Below are 20,882 nucleotides of genomic sequence, written 5' to 3'. Positions count from 1 at the left end.
TCTCTCACCTGTCACCAGAGACGTTTCCTTATTCAACAGATGAGTAACACAGAAGCTCATAATAGACCAGTGCCTAGAGAACAAGAGGCCACAGAGTGCTTACCCCTGAATAGGACACATATTTCAAATCTGTGTCTCCCAGTGCTCATGAATCATTGTGGAAGAGGAGGCAGAAAGACTGTAAGAGCCGGGGGGTGGTGGCCAGAAGGAAATAGTCTTTCAGACAGCTGGCCAGTTACTCAGATGAGCTTACAGCAATGGTGACAGCATGCACAAGCTGCCAGCAAGCTTAAACCAGACAAAATCTCAGCATAGACATGGGGAAGTGGGTAAGGAATCCCAACTCAACCTAAGGAACTTTTGGCAATTGATTCCTACTGAGAAAGGGAAAGATTAACTTGAAAGGATGGGACTCTTGGTGGGCCTAGTGGATGGACACACACGGAAGATCATTTGAGGACACAAATTAGAGGCTGTGTTACATATATAAGGGAGTGCATTAAATTTGTCTGGATGCAATGGGGCAAGACGTGAATAGGAGAAGGGATCTAAACACCATCAAACTATATTGTAATGAAAATTACAAAAATTCAATAAAAACCAGTTAATGAAAAAGATCATGTTATCTGCAAGTTGGAATAATTTGACGTTTCCTCTTTTTCTCCTGTCTTATTGCTCTCGCTAAGACTTCAAGCACAGCATTGAGCAAGAATAGTGTCAACTTTGTCTTCGTCTGTATCTTATAGCAGGAGGCTACTGATTTGTTGTATGTAGGCTTTACCATGTTGTAATACGTTCCTTCTATTCCTAGTTTTTTTGTGGAAATTTTTTTACATGAAAGGATATTGACCTTTGTCATGGAATTTTTCTACATCAAATGAGATGGTCGTGTGGTTTCTGTTCTTGAGTCTGTCTGTACTTTATTAGTCTTATTGATTTGTATATGTTGAACCAATCTTGCATCCCTGGAATGAAGTTGACTCAGTCATGTTGTATAATCTTAATGTTCTTGAATTCCTTTTGACAAAATTTTATTGAACTTTTTGTGTTTCTGTTGGCTACAGAAATTGGTCTATAGTTTTTCGTTGTGTCTTTATCCAGTTATGGTATCAGGATAATGCTGCTTTATTGGATGAATTCGTGATGTTCATTCTGTTTTAATTTTCTGTGACAGGTTGAGGAGTAATAGTGTTAGATCTTTATGAAATATTTTATTTATTATTTCTATTTTATGTGTATGTGTATTAGTCAGGTTCTCTAAAGAAACAGAACCGGTAGAATGAATATATGTATAGAGGTTTATCAGCTTAGCTCACAAGATAGAGGCCGAGTAGTCCAACAATGGCTGCACCACACTGGAGAGGCTGAGAATCCGTAGTTGCTCAGTCCACAAGGCTGGATGTCTCAGTAGTCCCAATCTGGCCCTGAAGGTCTGACAAATTCCAAAAGATCAGCTAGTCTTCAGTCTACAGCAGCAAGATGAACTCACCAGCGAGAGAGAAGGCAAGCAGCAAGAAGCCTGGTGTTCTCCTCTGCCTTGGTCTTTTATACCTGCTGCCTTCAGAAGGTAACACCCACATTTAGGGTGTGTCTTCCGGCTTTAGATGATCCAATCAAGAAGATCTCTTTCATTTCAGTTAATCCCAGATCCAGTCAAGTTGACACCCAGGGTTAGCCATCACAGTATGTATGTATTGCCTGTATGTAGGTAAGTGCTTCTGTGTTGTGCAATACCTGTGGAGGTCAGAAGAGGCTGTCGATCCCCTTGAACTGAAGTTACAGACAGTTGTTAGCTGCCATGTGGGTGCTGGGATTCGAACCCGGGTCTTCTTCAAGAACAGTCAGTTTTCTTAACCACTGAGCCATCTCTCCAGCCCCAGTGTTAGCTCTTCTTTAAAGGTTTGGTAGACTTTGGAAGTAAATATATCACACACGTGGGCATGTGCATGCACATGTGTGTATGCATGTGCGTGTGCGTGTGTGTGTGTGTGTGTGTGAGGGCACAGCAGGAGGGTGAGCACACTTAGGGTCTACTCTTGTAGGAAATTTCAAGTGGACAATGCTACGGTAGCTACACTTTCCATGCTGTATGTTTGAGCCCTGGAATTCATTTAATAACTGAAAGTTTCTACACTTCAGTAATCACCTTCCTATCCCTAACACACATTCTGTCCCTGGAAACATCATTTGGTTTTCTAGGTCTATGAGTTTGGTTATTTTATGTTGTGTGTAAGTAAATTCATGCAATATTTATTCTTATTTGATTGGCCTATTTCACTTAAAATAGTGTTCTTTGAGTTCACTCATGTTTTTGAAAATGGGAAGTTTTCCTTTGTTAAAGGCTGAGTAATGTTGTGTTACTTACATATCACATTTTCTTTATCCTTTCTTCCATTGACAGGCCTTTAAGGCACTTCCACTTCATTATGGTTGTAAATAGTCTTGCCATGAGTAAAGAAAATGGCCACGACTAAGTTCTGGACAATTCAAAGATGTGCAGTTTAAGAGTGTTTACTGTTACCATTTTCTTAAAAATCATTGTTATTTTGGAAGAAAGAGATTGACTTCTTGCCAAAGGGTCACTGACTAGATTCCCCTTTCCACTAGGAGAAATAGCAGAAGTTTTTTTCTGTTAACTTCTCGTCTTTTCAGTTTGAATTGCCCTCTTTTCTAAATGTGTCCACACGAACAATTTAAGAGACAAGAAGTAAACCATATAGAGAGAAACGCAAGAATCAGTATTTTAACCCTCTACTGCTCTGTGGTGAGGAACTATGTTCTTTCTTTTCCCTTGAGTGCCTGCGTCAACATCTTCCACTGATCCAAGCCATCTGCTTTGTGAAACTTGCAGTCAGACACTCATATATTTTAAGTACTGGTATCCAAAGTCTATCTCAAAAATTAGGTTATAATTATATTTTAAAAATTTTATAGAGCATTTGAAATAGCTAAACATATGCTAACATTCTTCTTGCTTCACAAGAAAAATTCACATTTTCTTTTTCTGATTCATATCAGGTTTCAAAATAGATAAGTGTTAGATTAAATATGTCTTTTTTTTAAATATAACGGCTTCATCAAAATTAAAGTCTGTGAACCAGAAGTCCTGCCTCACATTCAAAATAAAGATGTCTAATTACCAGGTTGATCTTAGCAATGTTCAGACAGCCAGAATCCCATATTTATTATTTGGGGAATTTTTTTGTAATTGCATCTATAAACTACAGATTTATCTTTGGAAGAGAGTCATTCTTTCAGAATATATTAAAAGTGTCCTTGAGTTTGTTAACAGGACACTGCTATAACTAAAAACTGAAGAGAAATTCTGTGATTTTAATTGTTAAATAGTTTTCAAGTCTTAGGTAGCAAAGGATGGCTGAGAGTACGTGCTAAAATAGTTTACTGTTTTAACAAGAGCGCTAGAAGGTGAAGGATGAAGCAAGGCTCTGGGACTCCATCCAGGCTCTGGTTCACACAGGTGGTCTGTGCTCAGCAGATAATTTCATGTTGTGGGAAGGGACAGCATGAGTGCAGAGAAAGTGGCTTTTCACTGTCACTTCCCAACCACAGGAAAGGAGGTGATTTTCAAATGCTAGAATCAGAACAAAAAGAGTCTCAGATATGTAGGCTTTAATGAGAGGAGCCCAAAGTGCTTTAAAATGCCCTTTTATTGCAATGGAAGCAGCTTTTGAAGTTAAACAGTTTGATGGTTGAGTAGGAGGTGGCGTTTTTCTAGAGTGGCCAGTCCACAGACAGGGCTATGACATTAATTTTCTGATGTCTGTGTCAATTAGGTAGAGCTGAATCAATTTGCTCACCACATCTTTGGCTGCTAATTTTTCTCTAATGAACAAAGATATTTGCTTCGTACATCCACAACTTCTTGAAGCATAGCAATCATAATCAACCAAAATAATTCACTGCATTTCAAAAATCAAACTTAAGTAAAGCTTAAAGTTTAGGAAAATTTGTTCTAAGTAATTTTATACTAAAGAGGGCAATTATCAGGAGAGCAAGAAGTGGTTTACAGCATTTTACCAGAAATAACTTCATTACCTACCTTACTCATAGGAACAGGTGTGATCTCTGTCCTTCCCTCAAAAACTAAAGCCGCAGCTTTCACAGCCTGAAGGCTGAGGGGGAGAAGAATGACGTTCCTTTAATATCATTTAGAATAGTGATGTCCACAGTGTATGTGTCAAGCTCAAGATAATTCACCAGGGGAGGCGAGACGTCTCAGAGATATGCAAGATTATTAATGTGCTTTAAAAATAAACTGAAAAGGAGTCTCAAACCATGGCTGTGATCAAATATGCCAAAGCCTTTATAAGTAATCTTTTACTGGAGTCCATCTGTGCCCATTTATCTATGTATTGTCTAAGGCTCCTTTCACACTGTCACGGTAGGATCAAGATATATAGGTTTGCAGAGCCTACAATATTCACTTACTGTTCCTTTGTAAGAAGTGTTTGCCAATACCTAGCTTAAAGTAATAAGATTTGAGCTTTGCTGGTTCCCCTTTGTGGACTGAGTCCTAAATGGTTAAAGGTCAAGTATGACCAAGTGAAGCTTCCTGGCAGATGAGGGTTGTAGAAGTCATTGCAGTGTTCTCTCTTCATCCTGTCCCATCATCGTGTTGAAGTTCATGTAAGCTGCACTGATGATTCACCATTTGAACTGCTTTTCACTTAAATAATCCCAATAAAATAAAGAAATTACTTTAGGAAAACAAAACTCCTTCAAAATAAGCTACATTAAATATACTACTGGTGACATAAACACAAACAACAGGAAATAGCAGATGAAATACCTATGCATAATAAGCTTATCATCAATAAATATGAAGTTCAAATATTGTAACCTACTTGAATTTGACAAGAAATTTTTAATTACATGTTATTTGAAATTTAGATTCGCATCGATATTCAATGGGAATAAACCTAGTCCCAAGTTTATAATTTTGTCTTGTATTGTAACTGCTAATTATATAACATCATGGTTAGTAAGGCATTACAGAGTAGACGACCAAGGGCAAGAAGGAACCATGAAACTATCAGTATTGCTTGAAGACATAGGATAATCAATATTACCACATTCAAAGTATTCCTGAGGTAAATAACTAAATTCTCTTTCCTGGAAACAATATAAAGTGTTAACAACTTAATAGGGGATTAAATATATTCTTTCTGCTGCAGTGACTATTATATACTATTAAACAGAAATGTGGGATGATGAAGGAAATCTGTTTTGTTATTAAACACTATCAGAAAACACATAGGAAATAACCTTGAAGATGAGCAATGAGTAATTCAACTATACTGGAGTTTTATTATGTGGCTAGATCACAGTATACACTTAAACATATTCTTGGCGTTGGGCCCTAAATAAAAAACACATGTAAGGTGAAATTTCCGAGCCATAAGGGAAAACTAGAGAAATGTATTCTGTAAGGTAACTTCTTTAATGGAAGTACTGTTTTATGGGAAACAATGCAGTATGCTGAATACATTTAAAAGGAGATTGTAATGCAAAGGTGCAGTTATTTAAGAAGCACTGATAAGCAGGGATGACAAAAAAGAAATGGGGCCGGATAGATGGTTCGCTGGGTAAGGTGCTTGCTGCCCAAGCACGAAGACCTGAGTTCAGATCCCCAGCACCCATATAAAAGCCAGCTGTGGAAGCGTGCACCCTGTAACCCCAACACTGAGGTAAGGCAGGGCGTGTGGATCCAGGTGTCCAGTGTAGCCAAAAGAATGGGTTCCAGTTTTAGTGAGAGAGCCTGTCTCAAAAATTAAAAAAAACAAAACAAAACAAAACAAAAGCATGATTAGGAAGCAGGAGGATATTCTGGAGTCAACCTCTGACCTCCACATTTATCTGCTCAGGCAAATTCACCTTCACACACACCTTCCCAATGGGCAAAGATTTCTTAATTAAGGCAATTAGCATTCTGTCCTAATGCTAAACGATAACACTTAATGGGAAAATATAATCATTAGAGTATCTAAATACTAAATTTATATTTGTATGTAAAAACTTAAGTCAGGATTAAGTAAAAATATGTTACTAGGAAAGCATTCTAACTCATTTCTCAGTCTCTGATAGAGCAAGTGGCGAGCACGAAGATTGATGCTCTGAGCTGCATCTAAGAAATGCACTTTTGGACTCTATAACCACGCAATCAGAGCCAAACGAACAAAACTACCTTTTGAATATCTGTGGAACCCTCATAAATGCCATCTGATAGTTCAAATACGAAAACACACTAATTGTCAAGGTAGAAATGAGATAGCCAAGTTTGTCAGATCACAAAGCTTTTACAGATTAACAAACTAAGAAAATTCAAAAGGTCCATGTGCAGATCTGAGTTGTTTTCTTACCTTAGACCTGTGAGGAATTCTGTAATGAACATGAGAGCGCACATGTGTCTCCAAGATGCTGACTTAATTTCTTTTGGATATATGGCAAGAAGTTGGACTGCTGTTCAAATGGCAGTAATATTTTCAATATTAGGGAGACTTTCCATACTGTTTACATAATTATGCATAACAGTTTACCTTCCCAATGACTTTGAATAAGGGTTTCCTTAATTCCATATTCTCAACATTTTTAGATTTTTGTAATATATATTTTCATTTTGGTATTTTTTAACTAATACGAAAGCAAGCACTCTTACTACTGAAATTTCATGTAAGTTTTCATATATATGTACATTGTGTGAAGTTTAAATCAGATAAAACATATATCTATCTCCTCAAATGTTATATCTTTATGATAAAGACAAGCAGGTTGCGTGCGGTGGCATATGCCTTTAATCTGTGAGTTCAAGGCCAGCATAGATAGTGAGATTGAGACCAGCTAAGGCTCCTTAGTAAAACCCTGTCTCAAAACAAATAATTAAACAAACACAATTTAAGCACTCCTCCTAGCATCTTAAATGTACGTAATTGCTGACCCAAGTCACCTGGCACTGCAATAGGCACTGGAATTGCTGCTGCTCTCTAACTGTAACTTCGTGTCCATTGGCCAATTTTTCCCATCCTCCGGCCTGCCTTCTCCCCACCCTAGGATAACCACCATGCTGTTCCCTGTTTCTTTTTTTAAAAAATTATTTTATTTATTATTTTTACTTTATATGTGTATGAGTGTTATGCCTGCATGTAGGTAAGTGCACCCATGTCGTGCAATGCCCATGGAGGACAGAAGAGGCTGCCAGATCACCTGGAACTGGAGTTATGGACAGTTGTTAGCTGCCATGTGGGTGCTGGGATTCGAACCTGGGTCTTCTGCAAGAACAGTTAGTGTTCTTAACCACTGAGCCATCTCTCTAGGCCCTGTTCCCTGTTTGTATGACATCAACTTTTCCAGATTACATGTTAAATTAGTGAGATCACTCAGTACTTGTCTTTCAAAGTGGCTGACTTCTTTCACTGAACATAAAATCTCTGTGTCAGAATGACAGGATCCTGATCTTTTCTTTATCCTTTTACCAGTTGATGGGTGTGTACTTAGTTTAGGTTTGTTACCTGTGCTCTTGCAGATATATGCAAAACCCATTTCTCAAGCCGATGTCAAAATACTTTTCACTGCTTTTCTCCTGGTAATTTTATAATTTCACACCTTTATCTGGGTTGATTTTTGCAGTGTACAAATTTTTCTTCTGCACATGGATGCCCAGTTTTCCTCATTTAAGTTTTGGCATCCTTGTCAATGATCAGTGAATTTAACTTTGGACTCTCTACTTGGCTCCATTGGTCTGTACCTCTATTTTTATGCTATTACCATACTATTTGTATTATTGAAGTTTTGTAGTATATTTTAAAATCAGGAAGTATGTTCCCTTACCACCTAAAAATGGAAATGGTGTTTAGAAGATTTCTTTAGGTTCACAGAATTGAGATAGTTAAAATTATTCTTTTTAGATTAGTTATGATTTTAGGTAATGACTTATTTTATAATATTAAGGCTGTTTTAAAATAATGAAATACAATTTGAAAAAAATGTAATGTCTATTTGAAAAAATATAGTAAAATAAAATATTTATTAGACTATTTGAGATATTAAAATCATCCTTGAGGGACTGGAGAGATGGCTCAGTAGTTAAGAGCACTGGCTGCTCTTGCAGAGGAACTGGGTTTGATTCCCAGAAGCCACATTGTGGCCATCAACTGTCTGTACCTCCTGTTTCAGGGTCTCCAGTGCCCTCTACTGACCTCTGTGGGCTGCACAGCATGGGTGCACCTCCTGCCCTCCATACTGGCACTATCCTTATATACATAAAATAAAAATAATAAATAAAATCTCTTAAAAATCATCCTTGAGAGAAAACCTGTAACTATTAACATGCTTAATGACCAAAACAAGGAGAATGAAAGGTACTTAAGTATTCACCTTGAAAAATCCAAAAGCAAAAACTACCACAGAAATTTTAGAGGAAACATTATTTAGGGAGAAAAACCATTATCTTTGTCCATAGAAATCAAAAGAATGGGATTAGTAAGGGCTGAGAATAGATATCTAGGTATTAGGATAACTGTAGAAATTATAAACATGAAATGAATTATTTGAAAAATATAAACTAGAAATTGTCAGCTAGAGGATTAATAAAAAGGAAGGAAATGTGAAATAGAAACAGCCATTCGCTGACAGCGTTGACGCCACTGAAAGCATATCACCTTTTCCATCTTGTACGGTTAAATATGAGGATTGAAGTAAATGAATAACCTATAACAGACATGTACATCTCCAAAAATATGATTTCCTACATTTTAGAAAGGAAAGATCCAGCAAACCAGTTACCAAATAGGAGCAACAGAAGTGGTATGCTGAAGAAGCAGACACAGTGTGCCCGGAGGGATGTTTTGAAACCGAGACAGTTCTGCTGCAAACTTCTGTGGGCTCTGTCAATATAAGAATGTCTGCTGAAGTCCTTCATGTAAGCAGTACCACCTTGGTATGCCCGCCCAACGGGGACTGCATAGAAAGGAAGTGCCAGTCCAAACCCTATATTAAGGCAAATATTTAATTTAGTCCAAACAGAATTCAGCAGAACATTAAACTGCAACTCAACGGGTACAGCTTATTCTAGAAATGTAAGGAGGAACCGTGCCGTTACTTCTGTAGAGTTTTAAGGTCACTTGTTTTAAATAACTAGAACCACTTAGGTAAATCCATAGAGGCAGGGGGATGACACACCACCTCTCAATTTATTTCCCTCTCAATATTTTATTAAAATTATTCTAGATTTATGGTAGAGCCCATAATTGTGGGGAAAGGAGAAGAGGCAGAACAACACAATTTTAGAGACAAAACAGTATCCTGATGAGGTGAAACTAATACAACAGAGGGAAACTGAGTCCTAAACTGCCCATGTAGAAGTTCAAGCCCAAAGTTCACTTCTACTTTAGAGCTCCCAACAGGCTGAAGGTTTCCACGTGCTGGATATCCTCAAAAGGAGGGAGAGGTGCATAAGGAGACGAGGTGACAGCTACTGAAGAAGCACCTAGCCCCGACCCCTGATTCTCCAGGGCTGGCTCTGACCTATTGTCTGCGTGCTAGAGAAGAAAATTGGGTTTCTGCCTCCAGGGACTGTGGGCGCGGTACAGGGGAGGGAGCTCTCTGGAAGCAGAGTGTAGATGGAGGCCCTGGGCTTCAGGCTGACTCTATCCACTCCATTTTTTCTCCTTTGGGCATCTCATAGCACTGTTGTCCCGCCTGTTTATCAAGGCTAGTTCTTTCAGCTAACCTTTAACTCAGAGTTAAAGTTTGAGTGAACAATCTGTTCAGACCAAAAAAGAAAGCTCTACTGAGCTGAACTTATTCTGGACAATGAAATCCAAATGACTGTGTTAGCTCAGTGCTTCTAAAAAGCTGAGCTGGATCCTCAACTCTTAACACATCAGCAGACAACAAGATACATCTGAATACCTGGAGGAAAACTTCAACACAAAACATAACACAGAGCAAAATTAGCAAAAATATTAGACATTATTTATGGTTTAGAAAACGCCTCAAAAATATTAATATTTTCAAATGTTAGAGAAAATACGGACCTCCATTAAATCAGAAGCAAATGCCAGAGGAAAGTCTCTTTAGAGATTAAGAAAACTCTTGACAATTAAACAAGGTACTACAAATGAAATCAGAATAGAAGTCAGAGGTGAGTGATCACTGCCACCCAGTTTGCTTGGGTACTAAGTCTCACTGCCTGGAGAAGGGTCTCAACATGACATAAATGTCATCTAGCACACGTCTTTTCACTTTTGTCCGTTTTGCCAACTTCTCAATGCTCAAGTGAGTATGGTCAGGACTCAGTTTCCTTGTCTAAGAGCTGGCAGAAAGGAGCTTGCTTTCTTTCTGAGCTCAGCTGCCTGGGTGAGCTGAGGTACCACTGACCTCATGGAAGTCTACAGGTTGGCCCTCTCCTGGGTGCTACAGATTGACCACAATGACATAGAAACAGAAAACACAGAGCAGCCAACTGTTTTCCTCCTGACTGGATAGAGTTTGGTCCCATGCGATTCCCCAGTGTGATGTCCGATTTACTTCCTACGGATCCCCAGTCTGGACTCTTGGTATTCCTGAGGACTGGTTTGTGGCAATCCAAGAAAATAAAAACCTGAAGTCTGACTGCAGACGAGAGGCTATTTGCACCATCCATCCTTTCCTCAGCCTCTTCAACCGTCAGCCACGCTGCCCTGTCTTAATGCAGCTGGGCTTGAGCATGCTCTCCCTCAGCTTTGACAGTAAGAATGCAGTTCCTTACCGAGAGAACAGTGAAACGTGTTTGAGAAATTAGGTAAAATTAGAATATATTTCAATTTAAATGTCATTACAATCTTTAATAGAAAGATACTGTTTGAATTTCATTTAAGCTTCCTACTAGCTTGACTGTTTTCTGAGAAGTATTAACCAATGAAATTAAAAGAAAGAAATGAAGAGCATATTAACTAGAAATGAGGAACTAATTTAGGACTGTGTTACGTGATTTGATATTTTTAGATGATATTCCTAGAAGTTTTGAAAGAATCACTTAAACTAATGAAATAATGTTCTTGGTAGATAGTCTATATTTCTCACTTACTGGTATAAAGGCTAATCAGTGGCTTAAAGTTTGTTGTTGAAGAAAATGAACAGAAAATATTAATTTTACTCTCATTAGTTGACTACCTGTTAGCTAAAATTAAAGGTCATTTTGATCTATGTGTGTCATTCTGTACTAAATTTGTTTTACATGCATAAAAACATATTGCTCTTTTGCTTATGAAGCAGAGAACTCATAGAACACATGAACTTAGAAAGAACACCATGTTCTTTAAAACGCAAATACGAATACATTAAGTGTCTGCCTTTGCTGGATTCTGAGGTCAGAAGGGTCAGTGAAGTAGGTTGCTTGTCAAACAGTTCACATCCTAATGAGTTTTCCTATATAATCAATTTGTTTTCTTACATGTAAAATTTCAGAAATATAAAATGTGTTTCTGTATTTGCAAATATTGTCCCTTTGTGCTTATAGAGGCATATGCGTATGTAGGCTCTTGCAACTTTTCCTTATAAACTTCTCACTTTTGTGAATTTCTTGATCCTTTTATATAATTGCTGGTCTTATTTACTGGCTTCTACTTCTTCAAAGTCTTGCATCCATTCCTTTTCCGTGTGAACAATCTGTCCTAGGTGAGCGCTCCTCTAAAGCTGAACTCTTATCTCTCCAAGATAACACTGCCTGGGCCTGGCTGCAGTTTCGTTCCTTCTAGACTCCCCTCCAGCTGATCCCTTACCCATGTTTCCATGCTTAACTGTTTTCCTAGCTTAAATGAATTTATGCAGTGCTTCTGAGCTGCTCCTTGGTATCAATGCTTCCTCATTGCCCTGTGGTATCTCTTCCAGGACAAGTCAGGTGAGTCCTTGAACTTCAATGCTGGATAATAACTTCACCGCTGGATTCTCTTCAGTGGAGACTTGTCTAAACCCAGCCAATGCTTTTAGGATAGACCCACCTTCCTTTTACATTTCTCTTCTAGGTACTTTCAAAAATAACAAGCCACATCATCAGGGAATGTTCTTCAGGCCCTTGTTTTGCTTTGCAGGAGAGGCTAGAGGTGGGACTGAGTGAAATTACTGAAAGAGACAAAATCTTCACTGTGAAAGCAAGTGTCTTGTGAGGGACACTTTCCTATGAGCCAGAGGTTCTGATATGCATTTGTTATAGGTAAGTCATGGGGTGTACTTGACTTGCATGCACTAACGTATCCTGTGCCTTTCTTCTTCCTAGGACGTGGCCATCCCTCACAAGCCTGTTTCTCTTCATCCTTTATACCAGACTAAACTCTACCCTCCAGCTAAGTCCCTGCTGCATCCACAGACCCTCTCACACTCTGACTGTCTAACCCCAGGACCCTTCAGTCATCTGTCCTCCTTCTCACTGAGGGATGAACAGGAAAACTCTCCCACTTTCCTTAGTCAGAACACATACACTAAGGTGAGAATTTTTTACCCAAATGAGACTTGCTCTTTGCTATGAACCATTAAGATGCTTAACTTCTAAAACTTATGTGTAATAGGAACTCTAGATAAAATTTCTAGATGTTTACATATTTAAAACTTGAATGTATTAGAAATATTAAATATTTGAGTTGAAGGACAATACTTTGTACACAGGTACAAAGAAAGTACCTTTGAGAAAGAGCAGAAATATGTTTTTCTTTTTAAGTCTTTATCAGTGCCCTCATTGTTTCATGTGCAGCCTCAATGTGCAAACACCAAGGAAATGTCTGGAAATTTACCTAATGCCAGTATTAATTTATATTCTTCTCTTAGTTCAATTTTTTATAAGTTGTGCCTTGTTGAGGATACATAGGTATAGGCAGCAAGCAAAGAAGCACCTAGAATTACTGCAGGTATCTGCAAAGTGTCATTAACATTTTATTTTGTACTGTGCCTATCTGCCTAATAGTTTATAGTAATGATTTATATGTCCCATTATATTTACATATATAAGTGTTCAGGCCTAGACTACACATATGCCCTTGTATATACTATATGTATTATAAAAAGTATGTTTGAGATGTTCTCTATTAAATATATAAAAATCCAATAAAAACAAATTAAAATATTCATGATTGACTTTGGAAGGTAGTATTTTAAAATAATTCATCTAAAAAAATTCTCTAGGGGCTGAAGAGATAGCTCAGTGGTTAAGAACACTAGACGCTCTTACAAAGGACCGGGTTTGAATCCCAGCAACCACATGGCAGTTAACAACTGTCCTTAACTCCAGTTCCAGGGGATCTGGTGCCCTCATCTGACCTCTGTGGTCATTGTATGACATGGGTGAACTTACACCCATGCAGGCAATACACTCATATACATAGAATAAAAATAACAAATAAAATACTTAAAAATTCTCTATCTCCAATGTAATGCATATCTACCATTGAAAATAAACCAAGGACATCTCTTAAGAGGTAACTGAACAAAATTCCTTGAGATTTTATTCATTCCCAGCACCCACATGGTAGCGATGAACCATCCTTAAATCCAGTTCCAGGGGAATCTGAAGCCCTCTTACTTCCGCGGCATTGCACAACACAGGTGCACTCACATACATGCAGGCAATACACTTATACACATAAAATAAAAATAATAAATAAAATATTTAAAAAATAATGTTGATAAACCTAATCTAAGCACAATAATCTGAAAAGTGGACGTGAATACAAAAAGGAACTAGCTTTTTATATTTTATGTCACCTGTGATGAATGAATGAATAATTGATCATGAATTTAAAAACTTTAATAATACTCATTTTCTCTCAACCAGGTTTAGGGTTTCCATATGTATTTTGGTTGTTTCTGTCTCTTTATTTTTGATAAAAAGAAGTTTACTTGGGAAAGTATATTTTGAAATGACTTTATGCTATTTGAAATTTTCTGTAGTTTAATTCTTGCCAGTGCATATAAAAACCACGAGTTATGAGAGTTAATTGTGTTAACAATGTAGCTATTATAAATTATCATGTATAATGGGGTATAGTTGTATTTATAGTTATCTGCTTTATGCTGCAGCTTAATCTTTGGATGTCTTACCGGTACTTACTGTAATTGTTTAACAAGGATAATTCTAGTATTTTATTCATATTTTGACCATGGCTTGTTTGGTCTGTAGTCATAGCTATGTGGGAGGCAGAGGTAGAAAGGTCACTTGAGCCCAGGAGTTTGATATTGGCACAGGCAACATAGTAAGAACCTATTTCAGAAAAAGTAAAACCTGTGTATAAACTAGGCAGGCTTCATTAATAGATACTGTCTTTAGGGCCTAAGATTTATTGATACTGAGTAAAAAAAGAATTCATATCCAAAATAGCAGTAACAATCACCACCCTTTTGTAAGATAATATTTATCAAAGGAAAATTTGATTAGTCATACATCCATTTCTCTCCTATTAAGACATATTATTTACCAAATTTAATATCTGTGATTATCAACATTTGCCATAGTAGTGGTCTAATATCCAAAACTTAAAGCCACAATGAATGAGCCTTTTCTCCTTTTAAGTTGATTGCCTCAGAGATCATCTTGTGGGGCTTTTTGTTGTTGTTGTTGTTTTTTTTTTTTTGTCTTTTTGACACAGGGTCTTCCTGTAGCCCCAGCTGTCCTGTAACTCACTACATAGACCAGGCTGGCCTTGAACTCACAGAGATCCTCCTGCCTCTGTGCTAGGATTAAAGGCATGCACCACCACACCCGGCCTCAATATTTCTTTTTTACTTGACTAACTTTCTTGCCTGGAATTGGAAACATAATCTGCCATCTAGGTGACTTTCCCCCAATGAGCGAATATTATTCCTAAGTTTGGTCTTACAACCTTATATACAAGGCTCATTCGGAAACAAATCTTCCCACTCTTTTGTCTGAAGGACTCTCTGGAAATGTACATTGACTTGACTTTTCAGTTTGTAAGGCTTTCATTGACTGGGGCTGTGAGCAAACAGCATATTTCATTCTGTCGAAACTGCAGCGCATCCTTCTAAATTTTCATGAAACTCCTCATATCTAAAACTCTGACCTAATTCATTGTTTCTTTTCTTACTTTCACAACAGAAGTCTATAATATGACATCGCACGTCATCATATGATGATACGCACAGGTTTTCTTTTTCATCTTGTCTTAATCCAGTTTATACAGCTTCCTTTCTTTCTTCGTTCTGTAAGAGGAAGTTATGATTGTTTGAATGAGAAATGTCCCCCACAGGTTCAGGTATTTGCACAGTTGGCCCCTAGTTTGTGGCACTGTTTGGAGAGATCTTGGAACCTTTAGGAGGTGTAGCCTTGCAGGAGGAAGTGTGTCATGGGGGGTGGGCTTTGGTAATTCACAGCCTTAGCCCACTTCCAGTTGGCTTTCTCTGGGCTTTGTGTTGCTATTGAAGGAATCTCTGAGCTTAGTTCCTGTCTCCAGGCATGCCGCTTACTGCCATGCCTCTCCCCATGAAGGACTCTTATCCCTCGGGAACCATAAGCCAAATAAGCTCTTCCATAAGTTGCTTTGTTTTATCACAACAATAGAAAAGCAACTAATACAGAAAGTATTCCGTTTACTACCTTCTGTAGTCCTTGAAAATAATATAGTCTAGTAGGTACTAGTAATATAATCTAGTAGGTACTAGTAATATAATCTAGTAGGTACTAGACTCTAGTAGGTACTAGTAATATAGTGTAGTAGGTACTAGTAATATAGTCTAGTAGGTAAGGTAACACTATCTCAGCTTCGTCTATCCAGGCTCATTCTTGACATCTGGTGAGGCACTGAGCCTCTGAAAGCCTGTTTCTCTGTCTTTAAAATGAACATTCTAATATTAATCGCCTTATAGGAGGTCCTGTAAGAATAAGATGGTCTAATGTGTGTAGAGGATAGAGACAAGTGTGTGAAATATCATATGAATGGAGCCATGTGGAGGCAAAATGTCATTATGAGCACCCCTATGAATTGTCATTTTGCTTCATTGTGTCTTTATTCATTCTCTGCTCATTGGATGTTTCCTTGTACTACAAAGAAAACTCAAAACTCAAGCAAGCAAAACACAGCAGGAGCATGTATGCATTCTTTTTCTTTGTGATGCTGTAAATCTAGTGATTTCAAGTGTTTTTTCTCATAATGGGCAATAATCATTCCCTCCATTCCCCTGCTGTAACTCTCTAACTCATTCTTGAAAGCATTCTGATTTTATTTCTGCCTCTCTCCTGAAGTTGCCCTAACAAAGATAAATTGTCAGTGGAATTTCTTCAGGCCCCTTTCTCTTTACCCTTCCCTAGTGCCTGATATAGCTGGTCATTTCCTTATCAGTTCCTCTCCTGACTCTCTGCTCCTGAGATATATGAATATTCAAGTCCCTAATCGATTCTTTTCTTTAAATTGAATTTTTGAAAATTTATACAATGTTTTGATCATATGTAGACCCTGCTTCACCGCATCCTTCTTTTAGCCCCCTACAAGATTTACTGTACAACGTCATAAACAAAACCAATTCTTCCTCTTCCCATAGTTATCAGTTGCCAACAGTTTCTCATCAAAGTTTGGGGCTTCCCCCATTACTGCTGGGTTTTTGTCTGGCTTGAGCTTACATGGGTCTTGTGCATGCTGTTACCGCTGCTGTATGTTCATATGAGTAACTTCCCAACTGTCTGGAACATTTTTTTTTCCTTATGGATATCCACCACCTCTGGCTCTTACAGTCATTCCAACCCCTGTTCAGCAATGGTCCCTGAGCCTTGGGTGGTAGAGGTTTGATGTAGATGGCATATCCAGGGACAAGCCCTCTGCAGTCTCTTATTCTCTGCACCTTGGACACTTGTGGCTTTCTGGGTTAATCACCATTTGTTGCATGAGGAATCTTCATTTGAGAGAATTTAGAGATGCATTAATAGTCTTTCTGACCCTGTTCTGCTACATTCCCTGAGTGTTAGGTGTAGAGGTTGCATTGTAGATGTGTCCTGTAGGGTTGGGCACCACACAGATGCTTATTCTCTGTGTTTGACCAATTGTAGAACTTAGTAATAGTCTCCATCTGTTGCAAAAAGAAACTTCTCTTGATGAGCTGTGAGAGGTGCACTAGTCTGTGATTATAAGGGTACATATTCAGAATACAATAAGAAATTGTATTGGTCCATGGATGTGACTGACAAAAGTAGCTTTTTCTTTAGAATGTATGCCCTCTGCAGCCATATCCTTTGGCTACGTTACAGCATCACATATGAGTTCCCTTCCACTGAGCAGGCCTTAAGTCTAAATGGATAGCTGTTGATTAATCATAAGATAAAAGTGTTACTACTGCACCAGTGGAGGTTATTGGTTGGGATGATCATTGTTGGGTTCATAGACTTTACAGCTGAATAGACTCATCAATTGGTTTTGTCCCTTGGAACTTTGCATCATCTGTTCTGATATTAATGGGAATTAGTCTTCAGGGAAGCGGCTTCCTGATCAGTTCCAGCTCAACTGTTCCAACTCCTGTGTTGAAAGTATGTTGTGTTTTCAGCAGTAGAGTCTCACCTTCAAGTTCTGGGAAGTAATCAAAGGCTTGGTAATAATCCATGTTATTTTGAACTAGCCTGATTAACAATTCAAAGGAAGGTTTCCCTTGCCTGGCACTGTGTTTTTTTATCATCTAGCATTCAGCTATACACATGCACTCACATGTGTATTGTATGTATATTTTTCAGTAGGTTTCACACTACCTAAAGTTAATTATCTCTCCCCCCACTCCCCCTGTATAATGTTCTCTGCACCATCCCGTTAACATACCCCTTATTTGCCTCATTTCTACCTTGATAACACCTGTCTCCCACTATCCCTGTTTCTGAAGCTCCTTTTTCCCCTTCACCCCCATAATTCCTTTCCATTTTCCTGACTCGTAGTTACGGTTACATCTGGATATATACTCATACCTAAGGATTTAGAGCTAAGTTTCACAAATGAAAAAGAACAGTTTGTTGGATTTTCTATATCTGTATTACTTCAGTTACTGTAATAATTTCTAGTTCTGTGCATTTACCTGCAAATTTTATGATTCCATTTTTTTTATTGCTGAATAGAATTCATTGTGTGAATGTGTCAGGTTTTCATTATCCATTCATTAGTTGAGGGACATTTAGATTGTTTTCATTTCCTAACTATTGTGAAAAGAGCAGCAACAAACATGGCTGAGCAAGTCTTTGGATATATGCCAAGGAATGCTATACAGGATCATATGGTAAATTGTGTTTTAGCTGTTTAAGAGTCCTCCACACTGATTTCCCACAGTGGTTGCACTTGTTTGAAATCCCTCCCCTTAACCCACATCTTCTCAGGCATTTTGGTGTCATTTGTTCTCTGGATGTTAAGCATTCTGATTGGGATAAGATGGAATTTTAAGGTAGTTTTGATTTGCATTTTCCTAATTACCAAGGATATTGAAAACTTAAAAAAAATTTTTTTCTTAGCTATTCTTATTTCTTCTTTTGAGAGGTCTGTGTTCAGGTCCATAGCCTGTTTTTTAGCCAGGTCATTTGTTTTATAATTGTTTGTGTTTTGAGTTCTTGGTATATTCTGGATATTAGTCTTCTATCAGATGTATGGCTGGTGAAGATTTTCTCCCACTCTGTGGGTTTTCCCTTCATCTGATGGGTTGTTTCCTTTGCTTTACAGAAGGCTTTACTTTCATGATCTGCTGAATAGAATGTTTATTCTTCCCTGTTTGGGTGGAATATTCTGTGGATGTCTGTCAGATCCATTTGATGTATAATATCCTTTAATTCATATGCTTCTCTGTTTATTCTTTATTCAAATGACCTGTTTATTAGAGAAAGTGGGGTATTGTAGTCATTTAGTTGGAGTTAATCTGTTTCTTGAAGTACAGTAGTATTCTTTTTATGAAATTCGTTACACCAGCATTTAGTGCATATATGTTCATGCTTGTAATTTCTTTTTAAAAAATATTTTATTTATTATTATTTTTATTTTATGTGTATGAGTGTACTGCCTACAAGTAGATAAGTGCACCCATATTGTGCAATGCCAGTGGAGGTCAGAAAAGGGCATCAGATCCTCTGGAACTGAAGTTATAGATGGTTTTTAGTCACCATGTGGATGCTGGAAATTGAACCCCATCGAAACCTTAATCATCGAAACCTTAAACACGTCTAACACCAACGCCTGAGCCCTACTAATTACACTAATTGCTACCTCAATAACCGCTGTGTACAGCACACGAATCATTTTCTTTGTTGTAATGACTAAACCACGATTTATCCCCACAATCACTATAAATGAAAATAACCCTCAACTAATTGTCCTCTGCAAGAGCAGCTTCTGCAAGAACAAGCCAGTGCCCTTAACTGCTGCGCCACCTTCTAGCCCCGTTTGTCTTACTGCTTCATTGTTCCTTTGATCGTAATTAAGTGATTTTCTTTACCTCTTTTGATTAATTTTTATTTCATGTTTATTTTGCCAGATACCAGAATCACAACATCTGCTTATTTCTTAAGGCAATTTGCTTGGAATAATTTTTTCCATCCTTTCACCCTAAGGTAGTGCCTTTCCTTGAATGTAAGATTTGTCTCTTGTAGACAACTAAAACTAAAAGCTGAATTTTATTTTGTGTGTATAAGTGTATTGCCTGCACGTAGGTAGGTGCACCCATGCTGTGTAATGACAACGGAGGTTAGAAGAGGGCATTAGATCCCCTGGAACAGGAGTTACAGACTGTTGTTAGCCTCCATGTGGGTGCTGGGAATCAAACTTGGGTCCTCCACAAGAGCAGTCAGTGCTCTTAGCAGCTAAGCCATCTCTCCAGCACTGAATTTTGTGTATTAATCCATTCATCTAGCCTGTGTCTTTTGACTGGGGTAGTTTAGCCCATTGATATTTAAAGTTATTATTAAAGACGTGTTTTTGTTCCTGTCATTTTATATCCTGCTTGTGTTCTTAGTCTTATGTAATTATACCTTCATTGGCTTTCTTTCTGTAACCTCTTGAGTATGGTCATTTCTTTCTTCAGTCCTTTGTTTTGCTTTGAGTGTTCTCTGTAGGGCTGGTTCGGTGGTCATGTATTCTGTCAGCCTATTTGTATCATGGAATGTTTTTCTTTTTCTTTTGTCGATGATAGATGGTTTTGTTGGGTAAAGTACTTTGGGTTGGCATCTGTGATCATTAAGAACTTGGAAAACTTTGCTCTAGGCTCTTCTGGCTTTTATACATTGCTTCGAAATGTCGACTGTAATTTTGTTGTGTTTTCCTTCGTATGTAACCTGTTGATTTTCTCTGTAACTGTCAGTGTCCTCTCTTTCTTCTGCACGTTCCGTATTTTTACTATGATATACCATGGGAAGTTGCTGTTCTGGTTCTTTCTATCAGATGTTCTGTGTGCTGCTTGTGCCTTTCCTTAATTTAGAGAGGTTTTCATCTATGATCCTACTGAATGTTTGGTCAGTGCCATTGATTTGAGATTCTTCTCTTTTTCTATCCCTATAATGCATAGATTTTGACTTTTCATGGTATCTCACATTCCAGCTTATTCCATTCCTGTGTTTGTATATTTTTCATAGTCTTTACTTGAGTGGTTCAATTCTTCAACTTTGTTGTGTTTTATTTAATTTCTTAAATCTCTTTCATGAATTTGCTTTTCAAATTCTGAACTGTCTTGTGCTTTCATCAAGTCGGATATTTGTATTTTTCTGAGCTTCAGTCGGGAGTTTATTCCTGTCCTCTTTGAATCATTTCAGTTTGTGTGTTCTTGAAATTCCTGAATTCTTTCATCATGTTTATGATTATTGTTTTTTTAAGTTCTGTGTCCTGGGGAATCCCCTAGATAGTGCTCATTGTACAATATTTCTTTTTGTCTGTTTTTCT

The 20,882-nt window shown here is 37.8% G+C and overlaps 1 protein-coding gene across 20 annotated transcripts in view; it reads left to right on the top strand.

Annotated features, from left to right (window-relative positions):
- Window positions 1–20,882, top strand: part of Mlip (muscular LMNA interacting protein) — a 304,318-nt gene that overhangs the window by 244,664 nt on the left and 38,772 nt on the right. For 18 of the 20 annotated variants that reach the window (XM_008836436.1, XM_029565153.1, XM_029565150.1 and 15 more), the window contains one exon: window positions 12,272–12,478. The exons of the other annotated variants lie outside the window; for them this stretch is intronic. In XM_008836436.1, the coding sequence (XP_008834658.1) occupies window positions 12,272–12,478 (207 nt within the window). The remainder of the gene's footprint in view (window positions 1–12,271; window positions 12,479–20,882) is intronic. 20 annotated transcript variants of the gene reach the window in all.

The sequence above is a fragment of the Nannospalax galili genome, unplaced genomic scaffold (assembly GCF_000622305.1).
Source record: "Nannospalax galili isolate Female #2095 unplaced genomic scaffold, S.galili_v1.0 scaffold930, whole genome shotgun sequence".
NCBI classification, from domain to species: Eukaryota; Metazoa; Chordata; class Mammalia; order Rodentia; family Spalacidae; genus Nannospalax; species Nannospalax galili.
This window is presented reverse-complemented; position numbering and strand designations above follow the sequence as displayed.